Source organism: Myotis nattereri (genome assembly GCF_964212035.1).
Source record: "Myotis nattereri genome assembly, chromosome: 18".
Lineage (NCBI taxonomy): Eukaryota > Metazoa > Chordata > Mammalia > Chiroptera > Vespertilionidae > Myotis > Myotis nattereri.
Window position 1 is genome coordinate 5,579,889 of NC_138093.1, and position 18,997 is coordinate 5,598,885.

The 18,997-nt window shown below is 60.0% G+C and overlaps 1 protein-coding gene across 2 annotated transcripts; it reads left to right on the top strand.

Moving 5' to 3' along the window:
- The first annotated feature begins 15,297 nt into the window (after positions 1–15,297).
- GPR61 (G protein-coupled receptor 61) lies at positions 15,298–18,541 on the top strand. Of its 2 annotated transcripts, none has more exons than XM_081112943.1 (2): positions 15,298–17,448; positions 18,015–18,541. In XM_081112943.1, exon 1 carries the CDS (start codon positions 15,786–15,788, stop codon positions 17,157–17,159), a length of 1,374 nt encoding a protein of 457 aa, XP_080969069.1. In that variant the 5' UTR covers positions 15,298–15,785; the 3' UTR covers positions 17,160–17,448; positions 18,015–18,541. The 2 variants fall into 2 exon arrangements, with proteins under 2 accessions (XP_080969069.1, XP_080969068.1); XM_081112942.1 differs by having other exon boundaries at positions 15,298–17,382.
- Positions 18,542–18,997: the final 456 nt, after the last annotated feature.

Consider the following 18,997-nt stretch of genomic DNA (forward strand, 5'->3'; position numbering starts at 1 on the left):
AGAACCTGGCTCGGCGGGCGTGGCTCAGTGGCTCAGCATCGACCTACGAACCAGGAGGTCATAGTTCTATTCCCGGTCAGGGCACGTGCCTGGGGTGTGGGCTCCATCCCCAGTGTGGGTCGTGCAGGAGGCAGCCGATCAATGAGTCTCTCTCTTCACTGATGTTTCTCTCTCGCTCCCTCTCTCTCTCTCTCGCTCCCTCTCCTTTCCTCTCTGAAATCAATAAAAATATATTTAACCCCCCCCCCCAACCCAGATCCTCTTATAACGAAGCAGCAGCCAAGCCCAAGGTGAGGAACATTCTGCAACGTAACTGGGCCTCCTCTTCCAAATACCAAGACCACAGAAGCCAGGAAGACCGAAAATGTTCCAGCTTCAAAGGGGCCAGAAGGACAAGGCAAGTAGATGCAACCCATGGCCCTGGGTTCGCTCCTGGCCCATCAGCAGTGTTATTAGAATCATCAGTGACATGTGAGTGGGGTCTTTGGACTAGACGGTGGTTTTGTATCAGTGTCCGCTTCCTGGTTGTCGTGTTGTTCTGTGGTTAAGTGGGAGAATGCCCGTGCTTTTAGGAAACACACACTGAGGTGTTAAGAGCTAATGGGGCAGCCCTCCTAAATGGATCAGAAATTACATAGTGTACATGGGGGGGGGGGCAGAGGGAGCGAGGGGACCGCGCCAGGAGGCAAGTGTGTTCCAATCTGAAACGTAAGACATTGAGGAACTCGGTGAAAGGCGTTCGGGAGCTCGTTGTACCCTTCTTGCAGTTTTTCTCTAAATTTGCAATTATTGCAAGAGAAAAAGTTTAAAAAGGTCATAGATTGTTTAGCATACAGAACAGCTGTGCCTTCGGACAGGGCAGGAGAGACCCGTGGCGAGAGCTGGGAGGTAAGGAGAGGCGGGAGGCCCGGAAGCGTCATGGGGAGCTCAGGGGTCGGGGCTACACGCCCGGATCGGGGCTCCAGGAAAAGGCACCCCGTCTCGAGCCTCTGATGATGGTGTGCGCCTCATCCGAGTCACGTGGCTCAAATCAGCACAGGTGACAGCTCCTTGTGAGTCATAAACCACGAAGCTGAGTATGATCACTCGTCTCTCCTTCCTCCGGGAACTGCAGCGAACGATGGTGAGCCGTCTCTCCCGTCCTGCCATTCCTCTCCGCTCTCGGTCTAGTTTCATCCGGACGTGGTTGTTCCCAGAGAGGCTGTTCCCTTTAAGGACTGGGAACCCGGAGGGCCCGCTCCCAGGACCGGAGAGCTGATGGCAAAGCCACCAGGACTGCCGTGGTGCATGTCTGTGTCCCTGTGTGCACGTGTGCGTGCGCATGTGCCCAAGTGTGCATGTCTGTGTGTGCATGTGTGCATGTGTGCACGCGTGTCCTGTGTGCATGTGCATGCACGTGTGTGTCCGTGTGTGCATGTGTGTTCGTGTATGCATGTGTGTGCTTATGTGTGCTCGTGCGTGTGCGTGCACGCGTGTCCTGGAAGCGTCGATTTCAGGCGCCTTCTCTGTGAGCAGAGAGACCCCTGGGGACGGACGGGTGCGGCTGCAAATCCATGACCACCTGCTAGGGGGTCTGGGGGGGGGGTCTCATCGGGGAGGAAGGCCCTTCGTCCGTCCCTCCTGCAGCAATACTGTGTGCGCCGCGGCACAAACCGTGGGGTCCTCGCGCCACAGAGCTGATCGCCAGACGGCAGGGCGAGGTCATCAACGCCATCGCTGCTGCTTACACCCTTTCTGAAGCCTCTCGCCGACATGCCCTCCCGGGAGCCTTAACACCACAGCAACTCCTGCTCCTGGCACCTTCTCACAGCTCAGAACAGCCCAGTTGCCAGGGAGACAGGCCGGGACCCCCAGCCCGGAGGCTAACTGCACTCCCATGGGAGATGGTCTGTCATGGGCACCTCGCTCTTCCCTTTCCTGCCTCCAGGGGTCGCTGCTCCCGGTGCCCTGGCTTCTCAAGGGCATCCCTGCTGAAGCCCCCTCTGCTGGGCTCCCTCTCCCCGGCGGCCTGGCGACCACGCTCCCCCCACACTCTGCCCACACCCCCAGGGGGTCAGCACCTGAGCCCCTGCTGCTCCAGGCTGCTCTGGAGCCAAGAGAAGGGCCCGTGAGGGTGAGGCCTCCCGCCCACGGCCTGGAGGAGTGGGCCCAGGAGCCATGCACAGCGTCTCTGATTCCCAGGCCCGCTGCGTGTCACCTCGCCCATGTGCACATTTCTTCTTTTGTTTTTGTCTTTTTAATATATTTTGGTTGCCGGAACCGGTTTGGCTCAGTGGATAGAGCGTCGGCCTGCGGACTGAAGGGTCCCAGGTTCGATTCCGGTCAAGGGCATGTACCTGGGTTGCGGGCACATCCCCAGTAGGAGATGTGCAGGAGGCGGCTGATCGATGTTTCTCTCTCATCGATGTTTCTAACTCTCTCTCTCCCTTCCTCTCTGTAAAATATCAATGAAATATATTTAAAATATATATATATATTTTGGTTGATTTCAGAGAGGGAGATAGAGAGAGAAACATCAATGATAAGAGAGAATCATGGATGGGCTGCCTCCTGCAATCCCACCCTGGGGATCAAGCCTGCAACCCAGGCATGTGCCCTGACCGGGAATGGAACCGTGACCTCCTGGTTTATAGGTCGATGCTCAACCACTGAGCCACGAGCCCATTCATCCGTTAGCTCTGCCAGGGGGCCTCCTGGGGTCAGCCGCAGGGACTGCTTTCCCTGCCTCAGGTGCTGCTAGCTGACCTGCTTCCTGGGCCAGGGAAAGGGAGAAAGAGAGTGAGAACTGTTGTCTCTTTCCTCCCTCCTTCCACCATTGGCCATGCCCCCAAGGGTCGGAGCATCCCCTCCCATCTCCCCACCCTCAGGAAACCAAACCGCCTGCAGCAGGGGGCAGAGCCAGGGGGCAGAGCGTGGGCTGGGGGCCAGCAGAGCAGCTGCTGTCGGTGTCATCTTGCTGTGGGGGTGGGAGGAGCCGGCCTTGCAAGGTCTCAGCTGAGACCAGGGGGGTAACCTGAACCTCTCTGCCGTCCTAGTTCCCTGAGGGAGAGGGTTCCTAGGGTCTGAGTGGGCCAGGTCAGGGTCGGCCTGGGAGCCAGGGGTCCGAGTCAGGCTGCCCGGGCTGCAGAGCTGAAGGAGCTGAGCTCTCCTGTGTGAACTCCAGGCGGCTGAGCACAGGGCATCCCCGGAGAGGAGGGGAGCACAGCCCACAGCCAAAGGCGGCAGCCGCCCCACAGACAGGCATTGATCCCTGCATGCCCCTCCCTCTCTCCACTTCATGGCGCAGCTAATGGCCTGGAAAAAACTGGCCAGCTGTTCCTCAGCTGTGACATAACGAGCTCAGGACGATCAATGCCCCTTCCGGTCTCTAATTAGGCCTGGGAGCTGGCTGGGGCGAGTGTGGCCTGTTCCCTGAGGGCGCTGCTTCCACTCGGTCCCCAGCTGCTGTCTGCTGGCAGCCACCTGGGCCCGGCATCTGCGCCCTGGAGGAGGGGACAGGCCCGGAGAGCGGCCCTGGGGAGTCTTCTGACGCAGGGCCCGTCTCTGGCAGCAGAAGTAGGGACTCCGTAACCATGTCACGTGGGGGCAGACAGGCTGGTGGGGAGCACCGGGCCTGCATGCGGAGCTCTGTACCCCCAGCTTGCGGCCACCTCCTCTCTCTGCCTGGGTCTGTCACTCTGCACAGTGGCCTTCAGTCCCAAGCCTCAACTCCGGCCCCTGAGACCCCGTCAGGACCCTCCCACCACTGGTCCCGGAGGCCCCAGGCCCAGGCTGCAGGGAAGGGGCTGGTAGCGCGCGTTTGGCGCCCAGCCCGGCCTCCCTCTGCTATTTTTACCCTCAGTCCAGGGAGGGATGGATCGGATTCTCTATGTGCTCACTGCAGAGGAGGAAGTGAGGGCGGAGAGAGATGGAGAGGGGAAGGTGTGCACTGAGCAGAGAGACAGAGGGGCCAGGGAGCGGAGGCCCCGGCAAGGAGGCTGAGACTCGGGAGTTCTGAGACCAGGACAGGAGAGCAGATGAGAGATCAAAGGAGCGACGCCAACTAAGAGACAGGAAAAGCGAGAAATGGGGCCATCAGGGAAGAAAGAGGAGATGGGACGCGAGGAGCAGGACACGCCCGGTGCTGGGTGGGGTCAGGCCCCAGGTGCCCGATCAGATGCCCCAGTGGGGAAGCTGAGGTGCTGGGCAGTGTCCAGAGTTCTGGGTGAGATGACAGGAGTCAGGGCAGGACGCTGCGTCACAGGCACAGGGGCCGGAGCTGTGTGGAGGGACGAGGGGGGGGGGGCATGTGGAGTTTAGAGATGGGAGGCCTGGCAGGGACCCTCCCTGGGATCAAGCCTCTGGGTCTGCTTTCCGGGGAGAGGGTGCCGGCTGGGAGCCGGAAGCAGGAGCCAGGGCGATGCGGGGAGAAGAGGAGGTGACTGCTGGGGGCGCTGGAGGGAAAGGCCAGCGGGAGGGGTCTAGGCTTTCTGCAGCCTCCAACCTCGGGCAGCCCAGCCTGGCCCTGGGCCTGAAGGGGACATTCTTCCTCCAGCCTCCCGTCCTGTTACCTGGCACATGGCCCCACACATGCCAAGCAGACAGAGCCCCTTGAAGGGGTCTTTCTGGGGCCCATCCGACCCTGGTCATCCTTCCTGGTCCTAAGCCTGGATTTCTTCCTGATTGTGGTTCCCAGAAGAAAGGCCTGGTTTGTGGCGAGCAGAGGTGCCCACCGCTGTTTCCTGTCCCCATGCCCTGCCCCCCGGGCCTGAAACTGTCAAGCTGTCAGCACCCTGGATAGAGAAGCCACTCAAGGTGTGGCTGACTCAGACTCCAAAGCCAGAGCCGCGGAGGACCTGAGCGAGCGTCCTCGTCCTCGTCCTCGTCCAGCCCTCCTTGGAGCTGGGCTCCAGGTGCTCTGCTCACATAGGCAGACGCAGCCTCTGGACTCTGAGCTCAGTGCTCCTTCCGGGACGCCTGCCTGCCCCTCTCTTCCCAACCACCTACGAGTAGGAGGGATCTTCTCTTGGGAGCCTTGGCCCTGTTGCCCGGCCCTCCCAGCAGGAATGGTGGGGGACCAGAAGGTGAAATGTTGGGGCCCACAGGACAGCAAGTCCCCCAGGAGGGACAAAGCTCCTGGATTTGGAAGGAGAAGCATCCCCGTGCCCCGCCCCCTCCCGCAGGTGACTCTTTGGTGCTCATTGGCCAACGCTGCCCTCTTGTGGCTGCTGGTTGTCAGGGCCGCCCAGGGGCCCTGAAATGGAGCTGTTGGTTGACTCCGCTTTCTCACCCAGGTCCTCACCGTCCAGGAACCCACCTCTACGCAGGGCTGAGGTAGACCCTCCAGGGCTGCCCTTCCAGGCCAGGCCGTCCCAGAGACCCAGACTCCATTCACCGTTCTCCAGTACGTCCTCAGGTACATGGGCGAGGGCTGGCCATCACCCGCTCTGCAGGGCCACTCACGAGCCATCTCTCCGTCCCTAAGGAGCACTGGTCTGGGAGTCTGGCCCTTCCTGAGACAGAGGAGCATGAGAGTTGAATGGGGGGAGGGGGGAGTGTCCTGTTTTTAGGTGGGTCAGGAAACGGGGGGGGGGGGCGGGGGGGCGGCTGTGGAGGACAGGACTGTCTGGGAGAGAGGCCACAGGCCCAGATCCCTGTGCCCAGGATACGGAAGGAAGGAGGGTCAGGCTGCCCAAGGGTGCAAAGGGCTGGCCGGGCTGAGGACGGGTCATTTTGAGGGGACCGTCCCAGAGATGCAGAGCAGGGGTTTCCCCTAGAGTCAGAGACCAGCCATGCGGGGAGCGCCCTGCAGGGAAAGCCAGCCCAGCTTGGCTCAGCTCACAGGCTGGAGCGGGGACCTGCGGGAGCTGGTGGCCGGTGCTGGAATGAGATGCTGGGCAACTTCTTGTGACCCCATGAATCTAGAGGGGAGAATTCCCAGACGCTCAAATTACTACTCCGCCCTTGGCCTCCTCCCCACAGGATGGACATGCGGGTCACTCTTGGGGACCTGAGCTGGTGCTCCGGGAGCCCCACCCCTCTGAGGGCCCCCCCCCCGGGGGGCGTGAGCCTCCTTTGATCTCTATGTCCGTCATCCTGGCCTCCCCTTGCCTCCGAGTCCCTCTGACCGACGTGTGTTCAGAGGCACCATCTCCGTGATGGCCCATATGCTTGCTCCCCTTGCTCTGGGCCTGAGGGGCAAGGAGTACTCCCAGCCTTGCGATCACCCCTCACTCTGGAGCCTGTGGGTTCAGTAAATATTTATTGAAAGACAGGAGGTGAGCACACCTGTGGCCCTACATTTCCCTGCTCAAAACATGGTACCGTGCTGACCCATCAGGCTGGCTTACCAGGCCTTCCACAGTCCAGCCAGCCTACCTCTCTGTCCTCGCGTCTGCCCTACACACAGATAATTTCTCAGTCAAACGGGACAGCTCACGGTGCCCTGAGATGCCGGGAGCTTGCCTGTCTGCCTCCATGTGTTTGCTAGGCCTGCTCCTTCCACCTGGGCCACTCTCCTTCAAAGTCTCACTGACAGCCCTAGCCTTCCTTTAAGACCTAGGACGCCTCCTTCATGAAGCCTGCCCAGATTTCCTGAGGGGGTGGGCTCACTTTTTCCTTTGAATCGCCACAGCACGGTGACTCTCCTCTGAAGGTTATAACCCACGTCGTCTCTCTTCTAGATTATAAGCACCAAAAGGGCAAGGTTTGCATTGGTTTCATCTACGTATCCCTCCCTCTTACCCCCTGTACAGAGCTTTGCATATAGCAGGTGCTCAATAAACATATCTGGAATGGGGTGGCATGGGGCCTGCAGTCTGGGCTGCTGGGAGCTGAAGAAGGTGGGGAGGGGGTGCCCCGAGGAGTGTGCTCAGAATGGGGAGGCCAGTCATGCTCAGGGAGGTGAGCGGGGCGTCTGGGTCTCCTCGGAGCCTTGGCAGGAGGAGGAGCACTTTGCTGAAGAGAAGAGGCAGCCGGGAGGGCCTTGGAGATGTGGGGGTTGAAGAAGGGCACCAGCCCTGGCCGGTGTTGCTCAGTGGGTAGAGCGTCGGCCTGTAGACTGAAGGGTCCTGGGTTCGATTCCAGTCAAGGGCACATGACCAGGTTGCCGGCTCGATCCTCCAGAGGGGGGCGTGCAGGAGGCAGCCAATCAATGGTCCTCTCTCATCACTGATGTTTCTATCTCTCGCTCTCCCTCTCCCTTCCTCTCTGAAAGGCAATAAATATATATATATATATATATAGAAGGGCACCAGGTGTTGGGGGACTACAGGTGGGCTTCAGTGTCAAGTATGATGCACCCCAACAGCCTGCTTCCTTAGTGACAGGCAAAAAATGGGTAGGGATCCGGAGGCTTGGATTCTGGTCACATCCGCTTCACCCTCTAGCTGTGTAGCCTTGGGCCAGTTACTCCCCCTCTCTGGGCCTATTCATTTCTAATATAAGTATCTGACCTCCTATGACTCTTTCAGCTCTGCTCTCCTGACTCCATTTTGGGGTTCAGAAGTAGAGGGGTAAGGCTCCCTGGGGATTTCACCCCCCGCCTCAGGCCTGAGCACCTGGAATTACGCCACCTAGGTCCTGGAGGTGACAGAGTTCAAGGCCATGATGGGACATGTGGCTGAGTCAGCTGTGGCTGGGCTCAGAGGATGAGGAGGGGGCTGGCAGGGAGAGACAGCACCTCCAATGCAGAGCAAGTAAAGCGCCCAGTTCTCAGGCTCCAGGAAAGGGTTTCGGGGGTCCCCTTTCCTTTGCCGTTTCTTGTCCTCTTCCTTGTCCCATTCCCAGACTCAGTAAACATAGACCTGTGATTTGATCCCCGCCGATCGGCTGTGTGTCTCTGAGAAAGTCACTTAACCTCTCTGAGCCTCAGCTGTAAATAAAGTTACTGAAACGGACTCAGAAGACCCTTATAAAACTACTCATGTGAAAGTGCCCGGTCCTGTGCCTACGGCCAGGTCTCCCTGCTGAGTGGGGAGGAAGACGGTTGGGACAGACCGCCTGGCAGGCCGCAGGACACGTGGCTCATGGTGCCTGGAGGGGGGGTGGGCATTCAGAAGGGCAGGCCGATGGGAGGGCCTCTCCACTCTGTAGCTCTCAAGGACCCAGGAGCTGTCTGGGAGTTTTTCTTTGGGGTCCAGCCTTGAGCCCCCGCTGATGGATGGGGGCGGGCGAGCTGGGGAAGGCTCCCTGGTCTCATAGCGGCCTGGCCTGCACATGCACGGTGGGTGTTCCTGCCACTCTTCTGAGCCCGGTTCATCTGAGGCCCCCAGTTTCTAATCTGGTTGGGAAGGTTTATTTTTGGGTCCCTGTAACCTAGCAATGGGCTCACATGACCAGTGGCAGCTGCAGGCTGAATATACCGTTGGATCTTGGCTCCTGGCAGGGGGTGTCGGCCAGACTGTGGGGGAATAAAGGGGAAGAAACGGCTCTCACCTCTGCTTTCCTCATCTCCCCTCCTCCTCAGCCCGGCCCCCAGGTGGCGGGTGGCAGGGTGGCGCCTGGGCAGCTGGGGGCTGAGCTGCAGGGGGGCGGTCCCAGCTGGGAGCCTGCTCTTGGCCGGGAGGGCTGGGTGTCCGTGGAGATGGAGTGGGTGCAGGGAGGAGCCGACGTTGGCATCCTGGGGGGAGGCCGGGCTGGGAGGAGGCGTTTGAACAGACAGTCTGGGCCGTGGAGCGTCAGGAACCCTGGTCGGGGCCGGGATCCCAGCATCCGCTCCTCCCTTCTGCCCCCTGATAAATGGTTGATATTAAATTGCTAATATTCCTGGGAGAGAGGACACCTTAGGCTGCTCAGTGTGGACGGATGTGTCAGCCTCCTTCCTGGGAGCAGGCTCTGGCCGCGGCCGAGAGAGCGGAGGGGGGCGTGGGTGCCTCCAGCTAGCGAGGGCAGGAGGGAGGGGCTGTGGGCACACAAAGGGCGTTCCATAGGTATTTACTGAACAAATGGACATGGAAGGATGAACTTGGTCCACTTCAGGGTCTCATCTGAGGGGACGGGGAAGGGTGGGGTGTGTGGGGCGGGTGGACATAGCCCTGTTAGGAGGTGCTGCTGGGCAGGGGCGGGCAGGGCTGGCCAGGAGGAAGTCTGGGGTGGAGAGAGCAGACCTCTACAAGGGCTGCCACCGCCAGGGCCTGTGACGGGCGCCCACTCCCGGGCATGCATGCAGTGCGGGCCATGGGTCTCTGGGTGGTTCTCCGCCTTGGTCTTTCCCCCTCCTCCCTGGCGAGGCTCTGAAAGGACCGGCAGGGTGGGGCGGCGGGTTGTAATTTCAGTAGCTCTCCAGATTGAGGTAATTTAATGAGATACAGTAGGAGGGCCTCCCCAGATTGGGCCTTCAGTGACTCGTGTCACCATCATCATCACGATCATCCTCATCGGCACCAGCTTCCTCCAGGCCAGGATGGGCAGTGTTTCCTCCCGCCAACCCCCACTCCTGAGCCACTGAGAGGACCCTCGAGGTCAGTGGTTCTCAACCTTCCTAACGCCGCGACCCTTTAATACAGTTCCTCATGTGGTGGTGGCCCCAATTTCATTGTTACAAATTGAACATAATTAAAGCATAGTGATGAATCACAAAAACAATATGTAATTATATATGTGTTTTCCGATGGTCTTAGGTGACCCCTGTGAAAGGGTCGTTCGACCCCCAAAGGGGTCGCGACCCACAGGTTGAGAACCGCTGCTCTAGGTGGCCTCCTGGAGCCACCTGCCTTCCCGAAGGCTCGCTGGGCGGGACCTCAGGACCTGGAGGGTTCGGCTGGCCAGGGTGCCTGTCCGACCTCCCCAAGGCCACCTTTGTATTGCAGGGTCCCTATCCCTATTAGATTAGCTGGAGAGCGAAGACCTTTGCCCATTTTATAGAGAGAAAAACTAAGACACAGATGGCCACCCACCGAGAGTGGAGAGCGCGATCAGAACCAAGGTGTTTTTGTTTGTTGGTTTACTTTTTAAATACATTTCTATTGATTTCAGAGAAGAAGGGAGAGGGAGAGAGGGATGGAAACATCAGTGATGAGAGAGAATCATTGATCAGCTGCCCCCTACTGGGGATCATGTGCCCTGTCCAGAATTGAACCATGACCTCCATGTTCATAGGTCAACACTCAACCACTGAGCCACACCGGCCGGGTCAGAAGCAAGGTGTTCTGACCGGCCCAGTGCCCTTCCTCTAATCCTGTTCCGATGAGCCTGAGTCCACTCTGGTCCTGCTGGACCCTTGGGAGGGGCCCTGCCAGTCCGGCTGAGCTCTGGGGGCAGATGGTGCTGATCCGTGACAGGCTTTCCATGACCCCAGAGGGTATGATTGACACTGAGATGATCCTGCCAGCATGACCGCACAGGGTTTAATGAAAGTCTCTGCTGTCTGCAGGGTTTAACTGGACATTTCGATTGGATTTCCCCACACTCAGGCATCTCCAGTTCTGGCAGAGGCTGTGCCCTGGACAGCAGCGGCCACCTCAGGGCTTCAGCCGGAGCCTCAGTCAGGCCCCCTGAGAGGCCTGGGGCGCGGGGAAAGGAGCAAATGCTTTGGCTTCAAACAGACCTGGGTTCAAATCCTGACTCTGGCATCTACCGCCGTGTGATGGGGGGAAGTCTCGTACCTCAGGCACCCGATTCCTCTTCTGGAAAACAAGGTGAGGAATGGCCGCTCATGGAACCGGCATGATCACTGGATGAACCGCATGGCAGGGGCCTGGCACTCGGGAGGGCTCAGAAAGCACGCTGGGCACGAGATCACCGAGCAGGTCGGGGCTGACAGCGGCCGCTTTGCTGTTGGCCGGGCGCCTGGGCAGCTGCCTTGCCCCCCTGAGCTCCCTGAGCGATTTGTTGTTCTCTGGCCCTGTGGGTTGGTCTGAGAAGTCATTCCGGTTCCCCTCCTTTTCTGTTAGAGACGGGAGGAGGCTCGGGGTGGGCATGTCGAGGGCAGAGGGCTCCGGAGTGGGCATCGTGCCAATTCCTGTCTCAGCTCATGGCTCTGCCTGTGTGGCTCTGGGCAATCTCTTCACCTCTCCGGCCTCAGAGACATGGCTGCCTTGGCCGGAGGATGCCCGGGGGGTCAGTCCTGTATTAGGGGTGCTGACCCTTCTCTTCACAGCTGGGGGAGCCACGCCCCTTCCTCTCGCCTCCAAAGGCTCCTCACTGGGCCTGGGACCCTCCAGTCCTACAGACCTAGACCCATGGGAGCCTCCTGCCTGCGTGCCTGGCTCTGCCTTCAGGGAGCGGCTGGCCGGCACCACAGGGGGCTCCCAGGATGTCAGGCCCCCTATCCGTCAGCTCTCGCAGCCCCGCACCAAGGACCATACATCCCGAGAAAGCCATGATGACATGCTGGTGAGGGGCAAGCGCAGAGCTAGGATGAGGCCGTGACACCCCCTCCAAGCTGCCCGCCACGCGGACCCCTGCCCTCTCCACCTATTCTGCAGCTTGCGAAGGAGCCAGCCCTGGGCCACCCCTGGAGCCTGGGCCCCGCCAGGCCTGGGCCGGGCTCTGCGCTGGCGCCTGCACTGACTGCCTGGCTTACTCAGAACCGCGCCAACCCAGCGCTTCAGGAGCCTCGGGGAGCATCGCTCCTGCATCTCCTTGACCAGGCAGCACATGCAGGCCCGGAGTGGGAGAGGCCCAAGGTCACAGTGCCGGTCAGTGCCGGCACCAGGCCTTCCACGCAGCTTTTCCGATGTCAGGTCCTCTCTTCACCTCGTCTGGCTGCCCGGGGCGGTCTCCCCTGCCTCCCATCACGCGCCCCACTGGGCTTTTGAGGTGCCACCCCAGCAGCCCGAGAGAGGTGGGCAGGGCAGGGCCGGCTCCTGGGTGCCCTGCGGGGGGCACTGGCGCCTGAGTGGCTCTGAGGGGCTGGGTGGGAAGTGGGAGGCCATTAGGACCCAGAAGCTCTGGGAGCATCCTCCCTGCCGCTGCCTCTCACGCTCACTGCAGTGGCTCCGGCAGCAGCAGCCTGGGAGCAGCCGGGAGGAGCTATCACATGGGACCGGAGCTGCCGGGCAAAGGTAGGAGTTGCCGACGAGGCCAGGAACAGGGGCAGACGGGGGCCTGGGGCTGGGTGCCAAGGGTTCCGACGGGAGGCGGCTCTGTGTCCTGGGGACCAGCCCACCCTACCTCATGCCAGGGCTGGCTCCCAGGTATCCCGAAGGCAGCACTGGGGTGTGGGCATCTCCGAAGCCTACAGATGGGGCTGACCTCCTGCCAACAGGAGTGCCCACAGTCCGCAGGCAGAGAGGGTTCCCCATCTCTCTCCTCCCGGGTCACAGAGACGGGTCCCCACGTCCCAGGAATGGGTCCCTGGGCATCCAGGCCGATGGGCAACTCTGCATCCTGGGTGTGGGCAGCTGTGCCAGGGAGAGGGCTTGCGGGTCCCCGGAAAGGCCGGTGGCCCAGGCGGGCGTGCCTGTCTGAAGGAAGGCCGGGCTCGGTGCTGGGGAGGGCAGCTCGGGCTGGGAGACAGGTGCCTGTGAAGCCCACGGTGCCCTGTAGCCTCGGGCTGGGCACTGCTGGGCGTCTTGCACCCAGAAATAAGGATGTTTGTGACTTGACCATGTCCTTGCTTGAGGCCCAGACCTCGGCCCCGGGGGTGGCAGAGCCCTCAGGTCCTGAGGTGAGGGCGGGGGCGGGAAGGGAGCGGTGGATGAGAGCCTCCGAGAGGCAGAATGATGTGAGCGAGGAGGGGACGGAGGCCGGCTTGCCTCCCACACCGGTGCCCCCCAGCCCGCTGCTCCCATCAGCATCAGCGAGCGATGCCGGGCAGGTCCATCGCTCCATCTGTCAGGAGGGGGACTCCTGGGACTTAGGAGTCGGTGTGGAGACCCTGGCGAGGCCGAGGGAGCTGTGGCAAAGAGAGATGCCCGAAGCTTTCTTGTCTAGGGCTCCATTATGTCTGCACGGCGCCCACCCCCTGCCCCCATCTCCACGTGGCAACCATGTCTGCTTCCCTCCGTCCGGGATCCAGGGGGGCTCTGCTGGCAGCCCTGATGTCCATCAGCCCTGGGGGGCCTCTCCCCCTTCTGCTCCCAGGGCCTGGGAGCCACGTCTCCTGGGCCCCTCTCCCAGGTGGAAGGGCTGGGAGTCATGGCCTGGGAGGAAGGGGCAAGGATGCCCCCTATCTTTCCTTCTGCATTTTTCCGGGGAGACTGTCTTAGGAGAAGCTGATGTCTCCACTTCGGGGCCCTCTCTCCCCCTTCTCTGCAGCCTCGGAATCTCTGTGGCCATTTTAGCTGTGAAGTGAGCTTCCGGAGGCCCCCGGGGACAGGCGCGTCTGCAGGCAGTTGTCCAAAGTTGGGGCTGCCTTGCGTCCAGGAGCCCAGGGCACCCTTTCCCGGAGCGGCTCCTGGCTGCCACACAGCTCACTGAGCCTTCTTGGAGGAGGCACTGGCGGCAGGGATTCAGACGATCGATTTGAGTTTGATTCCATCCACAGATTGCACTGAGCACCCGGTGCCTGCACGGTGTGCTAGCCGTCGAAGGGGTGCAAGGTTGGCGGTGATGCCCCGAACCAGGGGTGGTGTTGGCTGTAACTAGGCAGGGGGGTGGGGACCCATCTGTCCTAGGTGGTCCTCTTTACTACAGTCAGAGAAATGATGGTGCTGGTGGTGTTTTTTAAATGTTTTCAATCCTCACCCCAGGATATGTTTTTATTGATGTTAGAGAGGATTGGAGAGAGATTGAGAAACATGGATGTGAGAGAGAGACATTGATCAATTGCCTCCCGTACACGCCCTGACCTGGAATCGAACCTGCGGCCCTCCAATGTATGGGACAATCCTCCAACCACTGAGCCACCGGCCAGGGCCCACATGACGGTGTTTTCACACTGAGCAACACCAGGCCCTCGGTAGCCCAGGAGCTCACAGTTGTCACACGTGGAAACCTGGGAGGCCGGCTAGTCCAGTCCTCTCTTTTCACAGACGCGGAAAGTGGGACCCGGGCGACTGGTGGCTTGTCCACAGAAAGCCCACGGGCTGCCTCTCGGCTGCACACTCAACACACTAGACAGAGGGGTCTGGACTGCGGGAATAGCATCTGGGGAGGAAAACAATGAAACTTACATCGGGCAACTATCCCAATTGTGTGCAAACACAGCAGGGCACGGAGCACATGGAACCGCTCTGAGCTGCCATTGGGTGCGGAGGCAGGAGAGATGCTGAAACCCCAGACTCCCTCTCCCAGTTTCTTCTCTGCTTCATGCTCACCGACCTTCACCATCTAAGTCATCTGCCCACTCTCGCACCTACCCCCTTACCCAGATGCCTGCTCCCCCTTGTCCCCCCAGTTCTGTGATGTGGTAACAGTCCCGGAACAAGAGGGCTTTGGGCCTGGGGTCCTCCGGTGGTCATCTCCAGTGACCAGAGACCTGGGGCCCTGGGGGTTGGGCGGTTAGAGACAGCGCCCCTCCCACCTGCAGGGACACAGTGGCCGTGGGAAGTGACCGAGTGGGTGGGGAGGACAGCTTCCTAGTGACTTCGGCCCTTCCAGCTTTGGGGGTAACTCAAAGGGGTGAACGCCCAGCTTCCTTTTCTTTCCTTTTTTTCTTTTTTTTAATGTATTGATTTTAGACAGAGAAGAAGAGAGGGAGGGGGAGAGAGAGAGAGGTTTGTTGCTCCACCATGTCTGCATTCTCTGGTTGACTCTCGTATGTGCCCTGACTGGAGATCAAACCTGCAACCTTGGCGTATGGGGACAATGCTCCAACCAGCTGAGCTGCCCGGCCAGGGCCTGCTGTTCCTCCTTACCCTCCCCCAGTATCAGCTCTTTGTCTTGGGGATGGTGCGTTAGAGCCGTCTGTCCCCTTCGGGGATCTCCTTCCAGCCCCAGAGCAGGGAGAGCCGTCTTTAGAGACGGTTCCCATTCGACAGCTACTCACTGAATCCCCACACGTTCCGGCCGCCCTGGAGGCACCACTGAACTCAGCGTGGCTCCCGGCCTTGCCGCGTGCTCGCTGTGTGACCTTCGGTAAGTCACCGGCCCTCTCCGGGCCTCCATGCCAGCGACGGCAGAACAGAGATCAGAATGACCCCTCCCGGACAGGGCTGCGTGAGGAGCCACTCCACAGCGTGCTCGGCACAGGGCCTGGCGGGCGGAAAGCCTCTTAGAACGACGTCGCTGCTCATTATCAGTCTCCTTATGACCGAACCTCAGGGCCCCGGACACGGCTGTGACGTCGGTGTGATTCCTTCCTTTGCAGATGCCTTGACGAGGAAACCGAAGTTCGGAAGAGTCACTGCGTTAGCCATTCCCAGACCTCGTGTTCTTTCTGCCCCCAACTGCACCTGCCGCTGCGAGGAGACGAGAAATCAGGAAACGTATGTGAACGGCCTTAAACCCGGGGCACTGTCCCGGCGCCCAGCAGGACCCTGGGAACGGGGCACGGATCCAGACTCTCGGGATAAGGCATCCTAGAGAGGGGAGAAGGGTATGGATCACAGAGGAAAGAAGGTGGTGACGCAGGAGCCGGAGGCCAGTCAGCGGGTGGAGTGTTGAGTGGGCGAGGCTCCCCCATCCCTCACGTCTGTCTCCTCCGAGGTCATGGTCACCGAGGCAGACCCTGAGCTACCTCCTGGCGGAGAGATGAGCTCCTGAGCCTGTTACCGGCCCGGGGCTCCGCACAGCCGCCCGCCTCCCTCCAAGGCTGGCCCCCGGAGCGTGTCTGAGAGACTCCAGCAGGGGGTGCCCTCTCCCGCCACCCCCGCTCACAGCGCTGGGAAGCCGGGGCCTGGGCTGGCCATCCCAGGGTCACTGGACTAGGATGGGGGATGGGCCTGTGACAGGAGGTGCCCTGGGTGTCCTCTTCCGGCCCCATGGAGTCCTCACCCATCCCCCAGTCATCAGGGAACTCTTCCACTCTGGGGAGGGCCCCCCAGACCCCGGGTCCCTCTACCGCCAGCGGGGCCCCGGAGGTGGGGCTGCAGGACGTGGCCTCGGAGTCCGTGGCCCTCTTCTTCATGCTCCTGCTGGACCTGACCGCCGTGGCCGGCAATGCTGCTGTGATGGCCGTCATCGCCAAGACCCCCGCCCTCCGGAAATTCGTCTTCGTCTTCCACCTCTGCCTGGTGGACCTGCTGGCCGCCCTGACCCTCATGCCCCTGGCCATGCTCTCCAGCTCCGCCCTCTTTGACCATGACCTCTTCGGGGAGGTCGCCTGCCGCCTCTACGTGTTCCTGAGCGTGTGCTTTGTCAGCCTGGCCATCCTCTCCGTGTCGGCCATCAACGTGGAGCGCTACTATTACGTGGTCCACCCCATGCGCTATGAGGTGCGCATGACGCTGGGGCTGGTGGCCTCCGTGCTGGTGGGGGTGTGGGTGAAGGCCTTGGCCATGGCCGCCATGCCCGTGCTGGGGAGGGTCTCCCGGGAGGAGGAGGTCTCCCGGGAGGAGGGGGTGCCCAGCATCCCGCCAGGCTGCTCACTCCAATGGAGCCGCAGTGCCTACTGCCAGCTGTTCGTGGTGGTCTTTGCCGTCCTCTACTTCCTGCTGCCCCTGCTCCTCATCCTGGTGGTCTACTGCAGCATGTTCCGGGTGGCCCGCGTGGCCGCCATGCAGCGCGGGCCGCTGCCCACGTGGATGGAGACGCCCCGGCAGCGCTCAGAGTCCCTCAGCAGCCGCTCCACCATGGTCACCAGCTCGGGGGCCCACCAGACCACCCCGCACCGGACGTTCGGGGGCGGGAAGGCGGCCGTGGTCCTCCTGGCCGTGGGGGGCCAGTTCCTGCTCTGCTGGTTGCCCTACTTTTCTTTCCACCTTTACGCGGCCCTGAGTGCTCAGCCCACGTCCACGCGGCAGGTGGAGAACGTGGTGACTTGGATCGGCTACTTCTGCTTCACTTCCAACCCCTTCTTCTATGGATGTCTCAACCGGCAGATCCGGGGGGAGCTCAGCAAGCAGTTCGTCTGCTTCTTCAAGCAGGCCCCCGAGGAGGAGCTGAGGCTGCCCAGCCGCGAGGGCTCCATCGAGGAGAACTTCCTGCAGTTCCTGCAGGGGACCGGCTGCTCCACGGAGTCCTGGGTGGCCCGGCCCCTCCCCAGCCCCAAGCAGGAGGCCGCGGCTGTGGACTTTCGAATCCCAGGCCAGATAGCTGAGGAGACCTCTGAGTTCCTGGAGCAACAACTCACCAGCGACATCATCATGTCAGACAGCTACCTCCGTCCGGCCCCCTCGCCTCGACCTGAATCCTGATGGGCTGCTGGACTCGCGGAGGGAGGTGGGGCCGGGCCGGTCAGGGCTGCAAGGAGCGCCTGGCAGGGGCTGCGGGGGCTGCGCACACGGCCTTTGCTTAGTGTTTTCTGGTTTGGGAACAGAGCCAACAGGATGGACATGTTTGCTTTGGACGTGGCTGTGATCCTTGACTACTGGGGGAGGGGACCTGGTGAGATGGTGACGAGAGTCAAGGGTCACGAAGGTGAGAAGATTGATGTCTCTCCACCAGTGAACTTTCCCCGCCTGAGGAAGCAGGGGTGCTGTGAGGGTAGGAGCGGGAGGAGGGGGGGCGGCAGGCCGGGTTTGGAGTAGTCCTGGGGACCCTTTAGGATATTTCATTTTTCAGGGTAACTGTCCAGGGCAGTAACTGTCCAAGCAAGGTAAGAAAATGACCCACGTGGTCTCCTCTCCTGGCTAGGTTTAAAAAGAACTGTCTCAGCCCCGTGTTTCGATGTGAGTAAATAGACCTTTTTCTAGTTTTAGGCCTGCGGTTTCCTTAAGGTGAGAGGACCAGCTGGGCTTGATCCTTCCCTGAGTTCGGCCAGAAGCAAAGGGAAACAGCAGTCAGGGTGCTGCTCTCTCCTGCCCTCTGGGAACAGCCCTTCTGTCCTATTGCTCCCTCTCTCTCCCACCCGTGGGGCATCAAGCTGGGGCTTATCTCTGCAGAGGCAAGAACAGGACAGGATGGCTCTTCCTCCTTGTCTTTTAGGACGAAGAAGTGGAAAGATTGGGGGTTAGATGGCTGAAGGTGGGGGTTAGGATTTGAATTGCTAAGGTGGTTGGGTACAGAGAAGCTAGGTAATCTAATACCATAAATCTTTTTTCCGCCCCTAGGACTGGCCTCCCTGATCTCTCTCCTCATGGCTGTGACCCACCTCCAGCCCCTGGACCATCGGGTGCAGAGACTAAGGTTGGGAATGGGTTGGTCGGGTGGGGTTTCCGTGGTCCATTAAATGCCTCCCTGCTCCCATTCATCGCTCTCAAAATTAGCTTCAGTAACAAAGACTTAAATCTCTCTCCTATCGGCAGCCCTGGGTTGGAGAGAGGGCACAGGAGTGGGGCTCAGCTGTTCACTGGTTGAGACTGTAGGAACTGTGTTGGTTGGCATTGGTGGCGGTATTCTCACGGGCGGGGGAAATCATTGCAGACTGGACAGGGCATCCACTTGGGACTACTTGTCCATCCACTTCCCTCAGCCGAATCAGGTAACATGACAGGGTTGAGGCAGGACCAAGGGGGTGGTATGGTCTGTATTTGAACAAATGTCTGGCTCACTGAGCATCAAAGGGGAAGGTGGCCTGGTGGGAGTGGAATAGTTTCCCCTTTGAACAGCCAATAAATACTTTTTATTACAAAAGTTATACTGATATCAACATTGACTCCTTCGGTTCGATTCAGTGCATCAGAGTTGAATACCCACATAGAGGATGTGAAGACACTGTCTTCAAGAAGTTCACAGTCTAATTTGACCAAGTACCTTGTATTTTTTAAAAAAATATATTTTATTGATGTTTTACAGAGAGGAAGGGAGAGAGAGTTAGAAACATCAATGAGAGAGAAACATCGATCAGCTGCCTCCTGCACACCCTCTACTGGGGATGTGCCTGCAACCAAGGTACATGCCCTTGACTGGAATCAAACCTGGGACCCTTCAGTCCACAGGCCGACGCTCTATTCACTGAGCCAAACCGGTTAGGGCAGTACCTTGTATTTTTACAGACCATTTACCATCTGGTAAAGCCTTATAGAGTTCTGTGAAAAATATACTGGAGGCTAGATGAACATGGTTCTAACTTCTGAAAGTTCTGTCCGTTGCA

Coding starts and splice junctions, on each gene's coding strand:
- GPR61 (XM_081112943.1), top strand. CDS start 15,786: ATGGAGTCCTCACCCATCCCCCAGTCATCAGGGAACTCTTCCACTCTG.